Genomic DNA, 14,516 nt, shown 5'->3' with positions numbered 1-14,516 from the left:
CTTGCTTCAAAGTTTGGAGTGATGAGAAAACTGTTTTCATACCAAGATTTTCAGTTTTTGAAGAAGAAACTGGAGCCATTATGCAAAGGGAAGAAAATGATTCTATTCCTTTTTGTGAAATGGCAATCACTTTACCCTCTTGAGACATGCATAACTTTATATACAGTGTATGAATATCTCTTCTCACAGAGCACAATTTTGCCAAATACTTTATAGTTCTTCCCTCCTTTTCACAATCAAGCAAGACTTTAGGGAGTGAAAACATTCAGAGAAAGAAAACGCGAAGAGAAAAAATACTATTGTCTACTAGAGAGTTCATTTCGCTGCATATTCATTACTAGAAAGATATTTTCAATGGATTATCATAACATGTTTTGTTTTTATGACAATGATAATGGGTCACTTTGGACCATCTCTTTCACAGGAAGCTCTGTTTAATATGTTCTCTTTTACACAGAAAGAACGGATCCACCTGGATTAGACGGTGGATTGGAAAAAGGTCCAGAAATAGGGGGAACTGGAGGGAACGACTCACTTGAGGATGTACTACTGCTACTACTAGAAGAAGAACTAATAACGATTGGGGATCCTATAATAATTGGGCTAGATGATGATGGAAATGAACTGCTAGGAGAAGCAACTACTGGAATAACACTACTGGTAACGCTGCTAGTAGAAGTGCTAGTTGTGCTATTGCCGATATCATCCAAAGGACAAGGACCTGTAGAGGTTTGATTGCAATGTATCCTAGAAATATATTTGCCAAAGACACGAGAAAAGTCCGAGAAAAACTGAGAATTGTCGTTGGCATATTGCTGTACTAAGCTCCTCATAGTATTATCCTCCAACAACTCCACATCTGTGGGTAGCTTGCCGGATAAATCTCCTTCAATCAGTTCCTATTTCAACTACTCAGAACAGAGCGGATAAAGAAATCAATGCACATTCACTAACCTGGTAATAGTGGTTACCAAATGAGGTATTGTGACCAGGACACATCGGAATACCGTGACACACTCCCTTTCTTAATATAAGGACTCGCATCTGAATTTTTGATTCATCCACTTACCACGCTGTGAGCTCCAGATAAAGTGACCACGTCTTCTTTACTAAATCCAATGGCGCTAAAAGCATTAATAAGAGCAGATAAACTCATAGTTGGTTCAGGAATAAGACCAGTTGGATCGGGGACATTTCTGTCTAGTCGTCCATAGTACACCGGTACATCGGGTCCATTGAGAAACTTCAAAGCTGTTACAGCACAAGAGTTTATCAAATCTGCAATACTGATACAAGGAAACTGAGAAGTAAACGGCATCAGGTACGGTTTCAGAGGAGGTAACCCGGCGTTCTCAGGCCTATCTATCTCTTCAGGCATAAATAAAGCACCGTTACAGCCGTTCCAGCAGTCATGGAAAGCGGCGTGTAGGCACATAGGAGCTAGAGCCTGATTTTGAGAAAAGTTTTGTACAAATATACTTTGCATTTGACTTATAGTTTCTGAGGAACATTGGGCTCTAGCCACCGCTGCAAGACTTGCGCAAAGTACAAAGAGTACAAAGACAACTCTTCTCTTGTCAACGATGTACTTCATTTTCCAATCCAAAAATGAAAGAAGACTCCAGACGAACGTCTTCAATCCTTAAAAAAACGTGTAATTTTGTGGATCGCCGAGTGGACAAGAATGCTATTTTTGGGTCGAGCAATTTTTCTTCATCGTGTCCACCCTCTCATGCTGCCACGTTGATAATAAGATGAATCCACTTTTGTCCATTGGAAGGATTTCAGTGGAATGTGTTTACACAAAGCCATTGGGTGAGACGAACAGAACACTATCAACAAGTGGTAGAGGTTGCGCTGATATTTGGATGATAAATAATACATGATTAAAAACCTCAAACTATAGAATGATGTAGAATTTGAAGTGCGTACTTACATCATTCTACTCTGAAAGAATCCATTCAACTTGAATGATCACCAAAGAGACAGAAAGAATAACATTGTGTTATGCTAGCTTTACTTCGTGAAAATATATGCAGAACAACATGGATATAATCATGTCCTGAAACAATCTCTTTGGAAGTTTGGACAAACTGCTAGAAAAGCATCTTAAATGAAGACGGGAAAGAAATTTCCTGAACTTGCACCAGATGATGGGTTGCTACTTTGGCCTTGCGAAGATAAGGAAGTGGGACCATCAAAGTTAGGTAGTCCAAAGGGAGGAAATTCTTCGGGGTTGCTGCTAGCAGTAGAGGTAGGAGCCGATTCTGATGGTTGCTGAGGACTATTGTTGTTTGTTGAAGGTTGTGAACTTGTACTGCTACTATCCAAAGGACATGGTCCATTTGACGTTTGATTGCATTGAATTCTGGATATGTATTTTCCAAGGGTCTTCGCAAAGTCATCAAAGAACTGTTGTTGGTCTGCTGCGTACTGTTGCACGACACTTTTCATGGTACTATCTTGAAGCAAGTCCATATCGGTTTGTAACTTTCCTTCGAATTCTCCATTGAGAAGTTGCTATAATAAAAAGGAGTGAGATATGACTGGATTCTTTTTTAAAACACATTCTTACGACGTAATAATGATTACCAAAAGTTGTATTTTGTCCAGGACAAAATGGTTGACCTTCACATACACCCTTAGTAGATAGCAGTTAGTAGTCTTCCTACTTGAACATTGAATACATACCACACAATGAGCACCAGAAAGAGTAACAATTTCCGTCGAGTCAAACCCAATAGGTTCAAAAGCAGAAATGAGTTCTTGTACGCTCAATGTGCCAGCAGGAAGAAGTCCATTGGGGTCAGGAACTCCAGTATCTACTCTGCCAAAAGTAACTGGGACATCTGGACCACCTAGAAACTTGACTGCAGTAACAGCACACGAATTGATCAGGTCAGCCACACTGACACAAGTAAACTGATTGAGAAATGGATCCAAATAAGTTTTCAAGGGTTCCAAGCCGACATTTTCACTTCTACTTATTTCTTCTGGTAGCAATAATGCTCCGTTGCAGCCATTCCAACAGTCATGAAAAGCACCTCTAAGACATAATGGAGCTAGTGCACGATTCTGAGTGAAATTTTGGACAAATATATTTTGCATCTGAGACATGACCGTATCAGAACAGGTAGCTGAGGTGATACATATTTTTGCCAAAATGACTAGAACGGTACAGACAAGTATTCTGTTTGCCCTGTTCATCGACAAGAGAGAGAAGTTAACAAAATAAAAATAGCAGTTGAAGAGAAATTTGTAAAGGACTTGTAGACTTGCAACTTTTATTTCAATCAGAAGAAATTTGTCATAACGAAAGGATTTGGCCATTCCTTTGTGTCCAAACACGTTGGGACCCCACCAGAGAAGCAAAAGACACCACAAATGGCAAATGAAGCGATAGGATTCAATGGAGAATCAAAATTATGCTTTATAGGAAGAAATGAAACGAAAATAAGAACCACCATTAACAGCAACTTGTTTGATGAAGGAGATGACTCACTTTCCATGATCACTTTGGTAATTCTCTATGGCAACAGATTTTCCAAGGGTGGTAGTTTTGAAGCAATGAGTCAAAAGAGTCTTTTCAGGTAAACTTTTTTTCGTTTTGCTTGAAAGAGGTTTTATTTGAAGATATACAGGGAGGACTGGTTTCAAAACGGCAGTTTTGTATCTCTTACCTTGTATATAAAAGACGTGGACCGTGACGAGTCAAACGTCACCTTCACTCAACAGACCGTAAGAGTTGAAGACAATGATTGCCTTTTCTCACGTGGCTGGGTGGATAGGTAACAGTGAATTTGTTTAGTGCTCGAGACAAGAGTATTTATGAACAAACTTGGGAACTTTCCCACCCTGTTGTGGCTGAACAGTCGCTGGTGACTTACTTTCCTCAAAAAGTTGAGTTGAAAATGAAGAAAAAGGAAGAGGGTCTACTTTGGAAACAATTAACCAGTGGGGCAACGTTGAAGAGTTCAGATAATACTCAGTCCAGTTACAGTTCAAGGGAGACAGCAAGTTTACAGTCAGGGAGGTTCCCAAAACAATTCGCAGTTGAAGAGGACGATGACGAAGAGCAAGATCAAAGCAAAGACCTTTTAGCTTTCTTTCGTGATATTTATGAGAAATCTGATGAAGATACTCGTCGAGCTATGGTAAAGTCCTTTGTAGAGTCTCAAGGAAAGGTGCTATCCACTGATTGGAAAAAAGTGTCTTCTCAAAATTCAAGATATGACAATGAATAACGTATTATCTATTTCTTGATAGTAGTTGACCATTTATTTACATTTCTGATAACAATGTATTTAGAATATAAGCAGGATCCTTTGACGGACCAGTATACTGATTAAACAAGGCAATTGCCTCAGCACGTGAAATAGCAAGAAATTCCATCAAAGTCAATATCACTTGTTCTTCTGTGGACTGTTGACTATTTGTAGTATCTTCCACACAGTTATCTTTCTTCATTGCGGTACTTAAATCTATGTTAAAAATATAGTCTTGATCATTAATTGTTTGCTCCAACAGACTATCCACCTGTGTTAAAGCATCGATGCATAAGGATTCTGCAAAAGGATCATCCAAATGATTCTTTGCACACCACTCTTTATGAATGAACAAATAAAAACGTAAATTCTTAGCCAACTGAGGTTCATAAATGGAATTGGCCTCCATCACAATGGTACATAAGGAACTTGCTATTGCTGGTAGATTGATATGCTCCTCAAAATAGCGCTTCCAAAGTCTTTTCCTTTCAAGAAATTGATATCCTTCCAAATCATAAAGAAATAAAATAAAAGCACTCTCCTTCAACCACGGATACAGCTGAGGAAATCTCTCCGTCATTTTACTCATATCTTCTCTTAATATTTGCAATCCACAAGTCCATCTTCTTTCTTCCAATAGGTGATAAAGACAATACTGTAATAAACGAAATTGAAGCTTTGGATACTTTTCGAGCACTTGTGGGTATAGTTGCCGTAACAACTTGAGAATGGTAAAAACATCTCGACGTTCAGCACAATACCGAATCATCTGTATAACAACTTGCCAAGAAAGCGAATCCTCAATCTTGTCTTCGACTAGGAGATGGCTAAACTTTGAGCCATCTATGTTTCTTCTCAACCCTCTCAACTCAATATAGTCTTCAACCAAGGAAGATACTAAATCATCGTCAAAGTGAATCAAACTCAACTCGTTCTTCAAAGCTCTCTTTACGTCGCCATTGGCATATTTTAGGGCTAGAACTGCATCGTCTCGAGTTATTCGGTTCCTCAAGGCATCTTTCAAAGTTTGAATATCGGACTCTGGAAATTCTCGATAACCTTCAATAGGTAGTGGCCGCTCCGCTAAGTTGGGTATTATCAAAGCCATGGCTTGATAAGCTTCCTCGTTAAGCCTGCAACAAAGAAGTAACCCAATCAGCAAAGTATAGTTTGTGGAAACAACAATACATACTCTGTCTTTGATGTCCCCACTTCTGCACAAACAATATTGATCAAGTATTTCAAACAAGTGTAGAAACAAGAGTCTGTAGTACCACTGAGTGCCTGAAAGGTTGCAAACAATTTATCTACAAATGTGTATGAGTGTCAGAATTGCCAACGAAAAAGCTTGGACTTACCTGCCAGTATCTGCCTTTCATAAGGTATTCTCTCAGGCTTCAAAAAGAATTTCAACGCTCTTTTAAAGTCATCGTAAGCTTCCAAGTATGCATTCAGTGCCTTTGGAGCCAATTCCTTCCTACAAAACTCCAACGCCGCTTCTTCTTCATGTTGTTCAATTTTATCTGCAAGTTGCATGATTAAGAACTGGAAGTGGAGCCTAGTATCTTCTAAAAGCTTGGGTTGCCATTCACGAAGTAGTTGTACTACTTTGGTTGTAGTTGCTTTGGCGACACTATCTATTATCTCTTCTAGAGCAAGACGTGCAGCCATTTTGCTATGCAAACTGTCTATACTTTCTACAAACTCTCTAAAATACAATTCACTCTCTGTTTCTATGTCATCCTTTTTCCTTTCTAATAAGTAGTGTTCACATACAAGTTGGTCCAATATTGTCAAGTTGATCATCACTGCTACTAGGCCCAACTACAAACTTCACTTGAAAATGGATTACTCTCCTCTCCAGTCATAAGCAAATTACATTTTATTTTGAAAAAAGTAATGAAGATGTGTTTCTCATCCTACTTTCAACTTTATCAACCTTGGAAACTATTCAAAAGGTCTTCATGTACTGCTTTACTATGGATATTGTGAATTTCCTTATGACACATAGCTTGCTTGAAAGGAGTTTCCATAAGTGGATTCGCGCTCATATCTTGATAGATTATTTCCAATACTTCGCAACCTTGCTTTGACGCTCTTCTTGGAAAGATGTTCTGCTTCCTTTTGATTTCCTTCTTTGGCTTCCATGTGACTCCATTCTTCCCAGAGAAACCAATCAAAAGGATTGATATCCGCACCTCGTTTGAAAAGAGCTCGTGCCCTTGGAACATTTCCACGTCTGTGCTCAATGACTGCATACTGTAACCATAGATAGGAATCTAGATTATTGATCTTCAGAGCCTGTTGCAAAAGTTCAACAGCTTTATCTGTGTTGTTCCAATCCAGTTCTACACTAGCCCAACATGCGTATATTCGGGCATCCTTCTCGTCCAACTGAATGGCTTTTCTAAAAATGCTTCTCGATTCTTCAACATTACCTTTTTTGGCTTCCAATTTTGCAAGGCATTCTAAAACAACTACATTGTTGGGATCCAAGTCAAGAGCCTTCAAGTAATAGTTATAGGCTTGTTCCAGATGACCTTGAGCATTTTCTATCTGAGCATAAGTTTGCCAAAGATAGACATTGGTGGGTTCCAATGGTTCCACAAGAGAGACAAGACGAGCAGCTTCTGGATAATTCTTAGCACGTAACTCTATCTGTGCCCAAGTAAGATAAAATCGAGAATTGCTGGGATCCTTTTCCACTCCAGATTGAAATATTTTCCGAGATTCTTCATAGTTATTTAAATAAAATTCCATTCGTGCCCATGCAGAGTATAGAGGAAGATGCAAAGGATCCTTTTCAATTCCCGTTCGAAAAGCATTTCGAGCACCTTCAATATTACCAGTTCTCTGTTCGAACAATCCCAAGGATTTCCACAAGAATTGGTTATTAGGATTCACTTTCACAGCTTCCAGTAATATTTCTTTCGCTTTAAAGATACCAAATTTTCTTAAAACCACTTTGGAGAGGTCTTGCCAAGCCTTCCCAAAAGATGGTTCTTTTACGATGGCTAGTCGAAACAAATAAATAGCCAAATGAGTCTGTCCTTTGGCAACAAACTCCTTTCCACGTTGTCGAATGCTTTCAGCATCTGTAACAAGCTGCATATCTCTATATATTTGTTGTTCCTGAGCTGTAAGCCTTAGTACGAAATTGAGTGCAGGAGATGATGCCAAGAATTTTTGTAAAGGTGCTTCCTCATCGTCCTTCTTCTTCTCTAAACTGTCCTTTGTAACTTGTGAAACTGTAAGATGGCCGTTTTCTTGGTTCCCACTCGATACCGTGTTAGACTTGTTCGATGAATTGGTTTCATCGTTCTCCAGCGCTGCATCTCCTCTTCCTTCTCCTTTAGCAGGTGATGGCGGATAAACAGCGCCATTTTCAGATATTGTAGTTGAAATTTCCTTTGCTCCGGAAGTATCCATTGAAGATAAAGTACATTTAACTGTAGAATAGTGTAAAACCATTTTTCTATAAAAGAGGGGCTTTTTGTAAGATATTGTCGAGTTTCCCAGATACTGCCTCCTTGATATACTACAAATATCAACTTGACTATTTCGACAGTTGTTGTGAAGTTCTTTTATGAAGAGATTTTGACAGTAACCAAGCAAAGCCATGACTCTTCCTTCTTTGTGATCACTCGGACCTTGACAACTTTGGCTCCTCTTCGCCATAAACCCAATTTCAGATTGAAATGTATCCACTTCTTCCTTAACCCAATTGAGTGGTGGATGGTAGGCAGAAGACTATCTTGTGTTTATTTATATTTTCATAGAAATTCCAGTGCCATATCTATATTAAGCTGCTGAGGATATTCCAAGGTCATATCCACAAGTCTCTATAAGGCTTCACAACCATATCATTCTACAGATCTCAAGCCATATGCTTTCATTCTCTCTATAGAAAGTTGCAGTCCCTTGTAACTCTCTTTAGTCTCGTTGGAAGTATGACCTCGAGAACTTGACTCATCATTCTTTATCCTTCTCTTCTTCCTATCTGTGGTCTTATTGTTGTTGGATAAAAGTGAATTGTGTTTCTTGATCCACTTTACTCTTTTTCGAATACGGGAAAGACCTTTTGGTTGAACATACGAAGTGACATAATTCAGAGGAACCAGTCTATTCAACTCGGTTTCGTCCATCTGAAGAATATCTGTTGTTTCAAGTCCAAAAGTTTCCGGTTCCACTGGACGATATCGAAACCGAATCGGTGCATCATCAACAACATCTTCCAACTCGAGTTCAAAATACTCATCAATCAGTCGATCAATTTCCAATATTTTTTCACGATAGCCTTCTAAGCCTTCGCTAGTCTTTCTTGGTGCACTAGATTCTGATTCCAAGTACGTTTTCAACCAAGATTCATCTTGTTCATCCAATATGGCCTTGACTTTTTGTTTATGTTGGTTGATATCCAAGTCGTCATCTTGTTCTATCCATGAGAAATAAGAGACCCCTTGTTTCTCACAAACCTCCAATACTTGCTTTATTCTGCAAAGTATCTTTTCCCTCTTCTCTTTCTTCAGCGGATCCCATTCCTTCCATTTGTTCTGCTTTTTCTCTTTCTTTCTCATTTCTCTTCGATCTCTCTTTTTCTTTCTCTTGTTTTCCTTGGGTCGAGAAGAAGAAGATATATTCCTACCATATGAAACTATTTCGGTGGAATTCGGTTCTTCGAATCGAAAATTATAGGCGGCTTCAAAGTCTTCTTGTTTCTCAACAAATTCTGCATCTTGTTCATCTATTTCTATATTATGAATGACACTATTTGATGTTGGAGCTTCGTGTATATTTTTTATCCAACCATCGTTCAAAATATAGTCTCTCAAGAATCGCTCCGCTTCGTCAGGCTTCTCCTTTTCCAAATAGGAGTGTAACAAATATTCTTCCGCAGTTTGATTCCTTTCAGCTTCCTGAATAGTACGCATCCAATGCTCTTCTTCCAAAGTGTCTTTATCCTGACTAGATTCCTTTCTTGTGAGAAACTCATCGGTAGTGCCTTGTGGTAGCGAGTCCGCAATATTCGATATTTCTTGTTTCAGTCTCACTTGTTCGGGGTCGTAAAGAGAAATATTATTACTTGGTTTGTTCAAAGTTACTCTAGAATGAGCCTTATTAGACGCATCTTTCATACTATCCACATCAATCTTCTTTTCATAAGTTAACGCAACGGGCTTGTTGTCGTCGTCGTAACTCAAGGGTTCCATCGATGAATCCGAGTCTTCCTCTTCCTCACTATAGAATTGAGTTTGTTGATCATAAATAGAGGGGTCTTTTGTTTTCAACAGTTGATAGGTTCGTGCAATCTGCGAGTCTAGTTTCTTTGTAAGTCTCTTGGCATAGTCATCTTCACTAGCGTCCGAAGTTTCCTCATCATCCTGACTGTCCGTAGATTCACTCCAACTTGTATCATCTCGAGCATTTTCTCTTTTTCGTGCCTTGCTCGATATTTGATAAGGCATTGACGACACCGTTGATGATTCCTTCTTCATCAAATTACTCTCTTCTCTTTTGTGATTTTGGATGAAAGCGTTCTTTTCTAAAAACGCTTCACAAAAGACCTCCGCTGCATATAGCAATACTACGAAACCAAGTGGTGCACGAGTTGTCTATTTGTACGAAGATGGACAACCAGTTGATGGAAAAGGTGTTCGTATGGAATTTACTCCCGATGTTTGTCGTACTTTGGACGACGTAAGTTATGCACCACTTGCGTTTCACTTGTTTTCACGGTAGTTTTAGGTAAAGTTGTTAATCAAACAAACACTGCATCTACCTTGTCGACCAGCGTGGTTGAAAGCCGCACATAACGGTAACTTGATTCATTCCATGTCGGAAATGACTACCGATATGGCCGTCATTTATGTTAGTTCGTGTACAGTTTTCTTTTGGTACAATAACTCATAATCTTTCTTAAAGGATGCACAAGCACGTAATTTAGCAGTTTCCACTTCTTCTTCAGGTAAGTGAAACGAATGGAGTATATGCGAGTCCTATATGTGTGCGTTTCCTAGGCTCCAAAGAGGCCGCAGAGGATAAAACCCATCGCAAAGTGAAAAGCACGGGAACCATCGAATTACAAAATATTGTATCAGCTGCCAAAGTTGCATCTTCTTTTCCCAGTCCACAACGAACGACAACTACGACTTGTAACACCTCAGACGACGTCATTTCAAAGATATGGAAGAGATTGGAATCATTGGAAATGCGAATGGAAAACTTGCAAAGAGAAACGTTGACATTGCGAGTAGAACAAGACAAACTTTACAAACAACTACAGTCACTAACGGATAACAGTAGACGAGGATAATATATATATATATATATTGTATATATCCATATAAATAAATGGGAGAAAGAAATGTATACACATCAACGAAAAAAACTATATATATTCATCTCAATAGAGACATTTTATTTAGCCATTATAACGAAGCAAAGTTCCTTTAGCTCCCAATATGAAACCTGAATTTTCCACAAATTTAATCCGGTACAAAACACTACCCAAATGATCCAACCAAGGATCCTTTTCCCAATGCTTTCCGCCATCAAAACTTCGATAAAGAATACCACTACCAACGGAAGCCCAGACTTCGTTTCTTTTTTGTTGATGAAATGCAACATCCAATATGCCATAACCACCTGTTCGAATATCCACTCTTTGAAAAGGAATGCTGGAAACGGTATCCAAACTCGGATTGGGAGGAGAAAATCCTAAAAATCCTCCATTATTAGCCATCCATAAACCTTTGTGAATATCATTTTGAACAAATCCCATCGATTGTATTCTACGAGAGGAGTCTCTAGGATGTGGAGTCCAATATTCTTGTCCAGGATGCCAAGTCACATAAAAATTACCTCGAGATGATATAGCCAAGTAATATCCATTACAGTCTCTCGTAATAGAAATCACAGTGCCCGTATAATAAGAAGCACCGGTAACTCCAGAACTTGTCGTTCGATTCAACGTTGCATCGATAGTCTCCTTTACCAAGGCTTTCCAATTCTTTCCTCCATTATCCGTAGTATATATGGCACCTGCAGTAGTTGCCAACTCAGCTCGATTAGGACCAAGCGCTGTTATCAATACAGGTTCTCCAGGCAATTTGGAAGATAATGGAATTCGTTCCCAATCCTTTCCTCCATTTTGGGTATGGAGCAAGATGGGAGGCTTTCCTACTATCCAACCTTCATTTCCATAACAAGATATGGACTCGAATCTATAATTGATTTCTTCATCCATACGTAGAAAATCAAAAGTTCGTGGTTCCCAATGTTCTCCACCATCGTGAGTTTCCAAAATAGTACCATTCGCACCGATCAACCAACCATGACTCTTACTATCCATATCTACATCTATTCAAAATACCATCAGCATTGATCAATATCCAAACATAAATACTCACCAAACAATAGTGATTGAGTTGGAACACTCAATGGTTTCCAAGCTGCTTCATGCGAGGAAGATGGGTCCACCGTGGAACCCATCGCTGCTTCAACTGAACTGCCTATAGATTGCAAAGATAAAGCAGCGACAACTTGAAACAACTTGTTCAAAACCCATCTTCTTGGAAGTTTCTCAACCCATCTTCTTTCTATAGAATGTGGGTGATGGTTGAGAGTTGAACAGCAACGAGTGCAAATCAGTCGACCTGTCTTCTTTCGAAAACTATCAACTGGAAGCAATGAAAACCGAGTTGACGGCGAACGAAAGGAAATAGAGTAAACCCAAGCATAGGATAGAGAGTGGTTTATCTTCTTTTGATGAGAAAACCATCCACACATGATCTATTCTTCTTCTTTTTGTATTTTGCCACAATCTCCAAAAGCAAACAAAAGAAAGAATGAATGGCTATAGATGAGAGGATTGACCAACATGGATGGTAGCAGTTTTATTACTTGCCATCGTTGTTATACTACATATAGTTGGTTATTGGGAAGACGCTGCTTTTATTCGCTGGATGCAAAGAAATTGTCTTTTTACTTTCGTTCCTATTCACCTTTTCCCAGAAAGAACAGGTCACTTGACATGTCGAGAAACTTTCACACCAACAAAGGAGTTCGCATCCTCTTTCTAGGTACACCTCTTTGTGCAGCAAAATCCTTACAAAGATGGCTAGAGTTGTCTCAACAGAATCCATATGCTCGAATAGTCTCAGTGATCACTCAATCACCTAGTGAGAAGCCAAGTAGAAAACGGAATCTTTCTCCAGTACACGAGGTTGCCATTCAAAACCAAATACCCGTATGGACTCCAGAGAATATAAGAGATACTGACTTTCTATCAAAGGTACAACAATGGGAGCCTGATATAGCTATTACTGCTGCTTATGGAAAACTACTTTCGCCAAACTTTTTAAATATACCCAAATATGGAGTTGTCAATATACATCCAAGTCTATTACCCAAGTTTCGAGGTGCTGCTCCAGTGCAAAGAGCTTTACAACAAGGAATAGAAGAAACAGGAGTATCCATTCTATTCACAGTAACCAAGATGGACGCGGGTCCTATTATTGCACAAGAGAAAGTTTCTTTAAATGGAGATGAATTGGCTGGACCCTTATTAATAGACTTGTTTCTAAAAGGTACTGATCTTTTGGCGCAACATTTCAACTCCATTCTGAATGGAACTGTACAAACCTTGCAACAAAACGAAGAAGAAGCTACTTATGCTCCTAAGCTGAAGAAAGAAGAAGGTTGGTTGTCTTTCCATGAAAACGCTTGGCATGTTCATAACAAAGTTCGAGCCTTTGGTGACTCCATTGGAACTTTTGCTAATTTCGATATCCAACAAAAAGGAACTCAAAAACTGAAAATTTATAAAACACGTTTGGTTCGTCGAGATAGCTTTCCTGCATTAGGAATCCATCAGATAGTTCTCAATCCAGAAAAAGATGGTCTTCGTGTGACTTGTGACGATGGCAGTCAGTTGGATATTCTTGAAATACAAGCAAGTGGAAAAAGAATTATGAATGCTAGAGAATTCTACAATGGGCTTCAAGGAAAGAAAATACAACGCGAAAAAATAGATTGGCATCATCTCTAAAGACTTTTATGATTCTTCTCTACTGCAATTTGCTAAACATTGCAAATATTCATCTTCATCAAGAATACGTAGACTCCGCAACATTTCTACTTCGTTGGGATGAAAAGATATAAGAGAAAGACTCTTTTTCCACAAGTATTTACTTGATGCGTCATGAGTAGCATTCGCAGCCAAAGGAACTAACTGATCCACATTCATCGTAAATATTCCTGAAAAAGAACTCAAATAAGGATCAACTGCAGCAGCATATACAGATAATGCACCCTGTTCTGGACTTCTTAGAAATACACTTGCCACTTTATCATAAAGATAATAAATCCATTTTCCAAAGTGCCGAGCTACTTGGGTATGAACATCACCAGGATGAACAGCGACAATACTTAGATGGTCACTTTTATATCTTTTGCACAACTCGCGCATGAACAATAAATTGCACAATTTGCTGGATGCATAAGCTTCAAAACTTCTATAACGACGGTTCTTGTAGTTGATGTCATCCAAACGCAAGGAACCCAATAAATAAGCTACAACCAATAAATCAATTCGGTTTCCCAAAACAAAAAACACACTTGAACTCACTTAGTGAACTAACAATGACCACTCTGGAGTGCTTTGTTTGTATCAAGTTTTCCATCAACAACAAGGTCAGCATGAAGTGTCCCAGGTGGTTCACCCCAAAGTGCATCTCCACATGATCCTCTGTATAACTCAAAGGAACACCCAATACTCCAGCGTTCAGTATTAGATAGTCCAGTGGTAGTTGTAAACTTTTCCATTGTTCGACAAACGCTCGAATGGAGGCAGTACTTTGCAGGTCCAAAGGCAAGACCCATATTTTGGCTTCCAATGCCTTATTTTTGGCACAAAATTCTTCTTTCACTTGATATCCTAGCGTACTGTTCCTACATGCTTTTTCCAGTGTCAATAATGAGGTAAAGGAAGCGAGAGACAAATACCTAAGATGACTTTGGCGCCACTTTTCACAAAGAGTCTTGCAGTCTCCTTGCCTATTCCGGAATTGGCTCCAGTAATTACCACTACAGCATCATTCAATATTCTTTGTTCTACTGGTTTCAATTGAATGAGACGTGAAGTTATAACGTCAAACAACAACCACAGCCAAGCCCTTAAAGAATACCAACCATAAGAATCCCATAGCATCTTTCACCACTTCGTATATGTAATGGAAAAAGGAGTTGAGA

At 39.0% G+C, this 14,516-nt stretch overlaps 10 protein-coding genes across 11 annotated transcripts; 3 read left to right on the top strand and 7 right to left on the bottom strand.

Annotated features, from left to right (window-relative positions):
* Positions 1 to 315: 315 nt before the first annotated feature.
* Positions 316 to 1,693, bottom strand: Gasu_50490 (peroxidase). The gene is made up of 3 exons (XM_005703922.1): positions 1,070 to 1,693; positions 955 to 1,020; positions 316 to 899 (listed from the first exon to the last, which is right to left on the bottom strand). Exons 1-3 carry the CDS (start codon positions 1,484 to 1,486, stop codon positions 450 to 452), a joined length of 933 nt encoding a protein of 310 aa, XP_005703979.1. The 5' UTR covers positions 1,487 to 1,693; the 3' UTR covers positions 316 to 449.
* A 259-nt stretch (positions 1,694 to 1,952) lies between these two features.
* Gasu_50480 (peroxidase) lies at positions 1,953 to 3,243 on the bottom strand. The gene is made up of 3 exons (XM_005703921.1): positions 2,692 to 3,243; positions 2,576 to 2,641; positions 1,953 to 2,520 (listed from the first exon to the last, which is right to left on the bottom strand). The coding sequence occupies exons 1-3, from the start codon at positions 3,106 to 3,108 to the stop codon at positions 2,110 to 2,112; spliced, it is 894 nt and encodes a 297-aa protein (XP_005703978.1). The 5' UTR covers positions 3,109 to 3,243; the 3' UTR covers positions 1,953 to 2,109.
* Positions 3,244 to 3,253: 10 nt separating this feature from the next.
* Positions 3,254 to 4,812, top strand: Gasu_50470 (uncharacterized protein). Its single transcript, XM_005703920.1, has 3 exons — positions 3,254 to 3,590; positions 3,642 to 3,738; positions 3,789 to 4,812. Exons 1-3 carry the CDS (start codon positions 3,385 to 3,387, stop codon positions 4,242 to 4,244), a joined length of 759 nt encoding a protein of 252 aa, XP_005703977.1. The 5' UTR covers positions 3,254 to 3,384; the 3' UTR covers positions 4,245 to 4,812.
* On the bottom strand, positions 3,763 to 6,093 carry Gasu_50460 (hypothetical protein). 2 transcript variants are annotated; one of them, XM_005703919.1, is made up of 4 exons: positions 5,624 to 6,093; positions 5,458 to 5,572; positions 5,027 to 5,398; positions 4,823 to 4,961 (listed from the first exon to the last, which is right to left on the bottom strand). In XM_005703919.1, the coding sequence occupies exons 1-4, from the start codon at positions 6,069 to 6,071 to the stop codon at positions 4,847 to 4,849; spliced, it is 1,050 nt and encodes a 349-aa protein (XP_005703976.1). In that variant the 5' UTR covers positions 6,072 to 6,093; the 3' UTR covers positions 4,823 to 4,846. The 2 variants fall into 2 exon arrangements, with proteins under 2 accessions (XP_005703975.1, XP_005703976.1); XM_005703918.1 differs by having other exon boundaries at positions 3,763 to 5,398.
* A 9-nt stretch (positions 6,094 to 6,102) lies between these two features.
* Positions 6,103 to 7,993, bottom strand: Gasu_50450 (psbB mRNA maturation factor Mbb1 (plastid)). Its single transcript, XM_005703917.1, has one exon. The coding sequence runs from the start codon at positions 7,941 to 7,943 to the stop codon at positions 6,264 to 6,266; it is 1,680 nt and encodes a 559-aa protein (XP_005703974.1). The 5' UTR covers positions 7,944 to 7,993; the 3' UTR covers positions 6,103 to 6,263.
* Positions 7,994 to 8,002: 9 nt separating this feature from the next.
* Gasu_50440 (uncharacterized protein) lies at positions 8,003 to 9,773 on the bottom strand. Its single transcript, XM_005703916.1, has one exon. It carries the CDS (start codon positions 9,728 to 9,730, stop codon positions 8,129 to 8,131), a length of 1,602 nt encoding a protein of 533 aa, XP_005703973.1. The 5' UTR covers positions 9,731 to 9,773; the 3' UTR covers positions 8,003 to 8,128.
* Positions 9,774 to 9,783: 10 nt separating this feature from the next.
* Gasu_50430 (uncharacterized protein) lies at positions 9,784 to 10,632 on the top strand. The gene is made up of 4 exons (XM_005703915.1): positions 9,784 to 9,962; positions 10,011 to 10,133; positions 10,188 to 10,230; positions 10,283 to 10,632. Exons 1-4 carry the CDS (start codon positions 9,792 to 9,794, stop codon positions 10,576 to 10,578), a joined length of 633 nt encoding a protein of 210 aa, XP_005703972.1. The 5' UTR covers positions 9,784 to 9,791; the 3' UTR covers positions 10,579 to 10,632.
* Positions 10,633 to 10,643: 11 nt separating this feature from the next.
* On the bottom strand, positions 10,644 to 12,093 carry Gasu_50420 (photosystem II stability/assembly factor HCF136). Its single transcript, XM_005703914.1, has 2 exons — positions 11,675 to 12,093; positions 10,644 to 11,624 (listed from the first exon to the last, which is right to left on the bottom strand). Exons 1-2 carry the CDS (start codon positions 12,051 to 12,053, stop codon positions 10,687 to 10,689), a joined length of 1,317 nt encoding a protein of 438 aa, XP_005703971.1. The 5' UTR covers positions 12,054 to 12,093; the 3' UTR covers positions 10,644 to 10,686.
* Positions 12,094 to 12,103: 10 nt separating this feature from the next.
* On the top strand, positions 12,104 to 13,238 carry Gasu_50410 (methionyl-tRNA formyltransferase). The gene is made up of 2 exons (XM_005703913.1): positions 12,104 to 13,101; positions 13,157 to 13,238. The coding sequence occupies exons 1-2, from the start codon at positions 12,127 to 12,129 to the stop codon at positions 13,175 to 13,177; spliced, it is 996 nt and encodes a 331-aa protein (XP_005703970.1). The 5' UTR covers positions 12,104 to 12,126; the 3' UTR covers positions 13,178 to 13,238.
* A 4-nt stretch (positions 13,239 to 13,242) lies between these two features.
* Gasu_50400 (protochlorophyllide reductase) lies at positions 13,243 to 14,513 on the bottom strand. Its single transcript, XM_005703912.1, has 3 exons — positions 14,271 to 14,513; positions 13,894 to 14,223; positions 13,243 to 13,838 (listed from the first exon to the last, which is right to left on the bottom strand). Exons 1-3 carry the CDS (start codon positions 14,473 to 14,475, stop codon positions 13,321 to 13,323), a joined length of 1,053 nt encoding a protein of 350 aa, XP_005703969.1. The 5' UTR covers positions 14,476 to 14,513; the 3' UTR covers positions 13,243 to 13,320.
* Between the last annotated feature and the right edge of the window lie 3 nt (positions 14,514 to 14,516).

Source organism: Galdieria sulphuraria (assembly GCF_000341285.1).
Source record: "Galdieria sulphuraria unplaced genomic scaffold scaf_48, whole genome shotgun sequence".
In the NCBI taxonomy this organism is placed as follows: Eukaryota; Rhodophyta; class Bangiophyceae; order Galdieriales; family Galdieriaceae; genus Galdieria; species Galdieria sulphuraria.
Note: the sequence above shows the minus strand (reverse complement) of the source record. Positions and strands in the feature narration are given on the sequence as shown.

Bases quoted from the DNA above. Each gene is read 5' to 3' on its own strand.
- Gasu_50490 (XM_005703922.1), bottom strand. From the start codon at position 1,486: ATGCAAAGTATATTTGTACAAAACTTTTCTCAAAATCAGGCTCTAGCT. The intron at 1,021-1,069 runs GTAAGTGGATGA...ATATTAAGAAAG, and splicing joins TATCTGGAGCTCACAGCGTG to GGAGTGTGTCACGGTATTCC. The intron at 900-954 runs GTTAGTGAATGT...TAGTTGAAATAG, and splicing joins TTGGTAACCACTATTACCAG to GAACTGATTGAAGGAGATTT.
- Gasu_50480 (XM_005703921.1), bottom strand. From the start codon at position 3,108: ATGCAAAATATATTTGTCCAAAATTTCACTCAGAATCGTGCACTAGCT. The intron at 2,642-2,691 runs GTATGTATTCAA...CTATCTACTAAG, and splicing joins TTTCTGGTGCTCATTGTGTG to GGTGTATGTGAAGGTCAACC. The intron at 2,521-2,575 runs GTAAGAATGTGT...TTTTTATTATAG, and splicing joins TTGGTAATCATTATTACGTC to CAACTTCTCAATGGAGAATT.
- Gasu_50470 (XM_005703920.1), top strand. From the start codon at position 3,385: ATGGCAAATGAAGCGATAGGATTCAATGGAGAATCAAAATTATGCTTT. The intron at 3,591-3,641 runs GTAAACTTTTTT...GAAGATATACAG, and splicing joins AGTCAAAAGAGTCTTTTCAG to GGAGGACTGGTTTCAAAACG. The intron at 3,739-3,788 runs GTAAGAGTTGAA...CTGGGTGGATAG, and splicing joins TCACCTTCACTCAACAGACC to GTAACAGTGAATTTGTTTAG.
- Gasu_50460 (XM_005703918.1), bottom strand. From the start codon at position 6,071: ATGATCAACTTGACAATATTGGACCAACTTGTATGTGAACACTACTTA. The intron at 5,573-5,623 runs GTAAGTCCAAGC...ACACATTTGTAG, and splicing joins TGAAAGGCAGATACTGGCAG to ATAAATTGTTTGCAACCTTT. The intron at 5,399-5,457 runs GTATGTATTGTT...TCTTTGTTGCAG, and splicing joins GTGGGGACATCAAAGACAGA to GCTTAACGAGGAAGCTTATC.
- Gasu_50450 (XM_005703917.1), bottom strand. From the start codon at position 7,943: ATGGCGAAGAGGAGCCAAAGTTGTCAAGGTCCGAGTGATCACAAAGAA.
- Gasu_50440 (XM_005703916.1), bottom strand. From the start codon at position 9,730: ATGCCTTATCAAATATCGAGCAAGGCACGAAAAAGAGAAAATGCTCGA.
- Gasu_50430 (XM_005703915.1), top strand. From the start codon at position 9,792: ATGAAAGCGTTCTTTTCTAAAAACGCTTCACAAAAGACCTCCGCTGCA. The intron at 9,963-10,010 runs GTAAGTTATGCA...CGGTAGTTTTAG, and splicing joins TTTGTCGTACTTTGGACGAC to GTAAAGTTGTTAATCAAACA. The intron at 10,231-10,282 runs GTAAGTGAAACG...TGCGTTTCCTAG, and splicing joins AGTTTCCACTTCTTCTTCAG to GCTCCAAAGAGGCCGCAGAG.
- Gasu_50420 (XM_005703914.1), bottom strand. From the start codon at position 12,053: ATGTGTGGATGGTTTTCTCATCAAAAGAAGATAAACCACTCTCTATCC. The intron at 11,625-11,674 runs GTGAGTATTTAT...TATTTTGAATAG, and splicing joins AACTCAATCACTATTGTTTG to ATGTAGATATGGATAGTAAG.
- Gasu_50410 (XM_005703913.1), top strand. From the start codon at position 12,127: ATGAGAGGATTGACCAACATGGATGGTAGCAGTTTTATTACTTGCCAT. The intron at 13,102-13,156 runs GTTCGTCGAGAT...TTCTCAATCCAG, and splicing joins AAATTTATAAAACACGTTTG to AAAAAGATGGTCTTCGTGTG.
- Gasu_50400 (XM_005703912.1), bottom strand. From the start codon at position 14,475: ATGCTATGGGATTCTTATGGTTGGTATTCTTTAAGGGCTTGGCTGTGG. The intron at 14,224-14,270 runs GTATTTGTCTCT...CACTGGAAAAAG, and splicing joins TGGCGCCAAAGTCATCTTAG to CATGTAGGAACAGTACGCTA. The intron at 13,839-13,893 runs GTGAGTTCAAGT...TATTGGTTGTAG, and splicing joins GGTCATTGTTAGTTCACTAA to CTTATTTATTGGGTTCCTTG.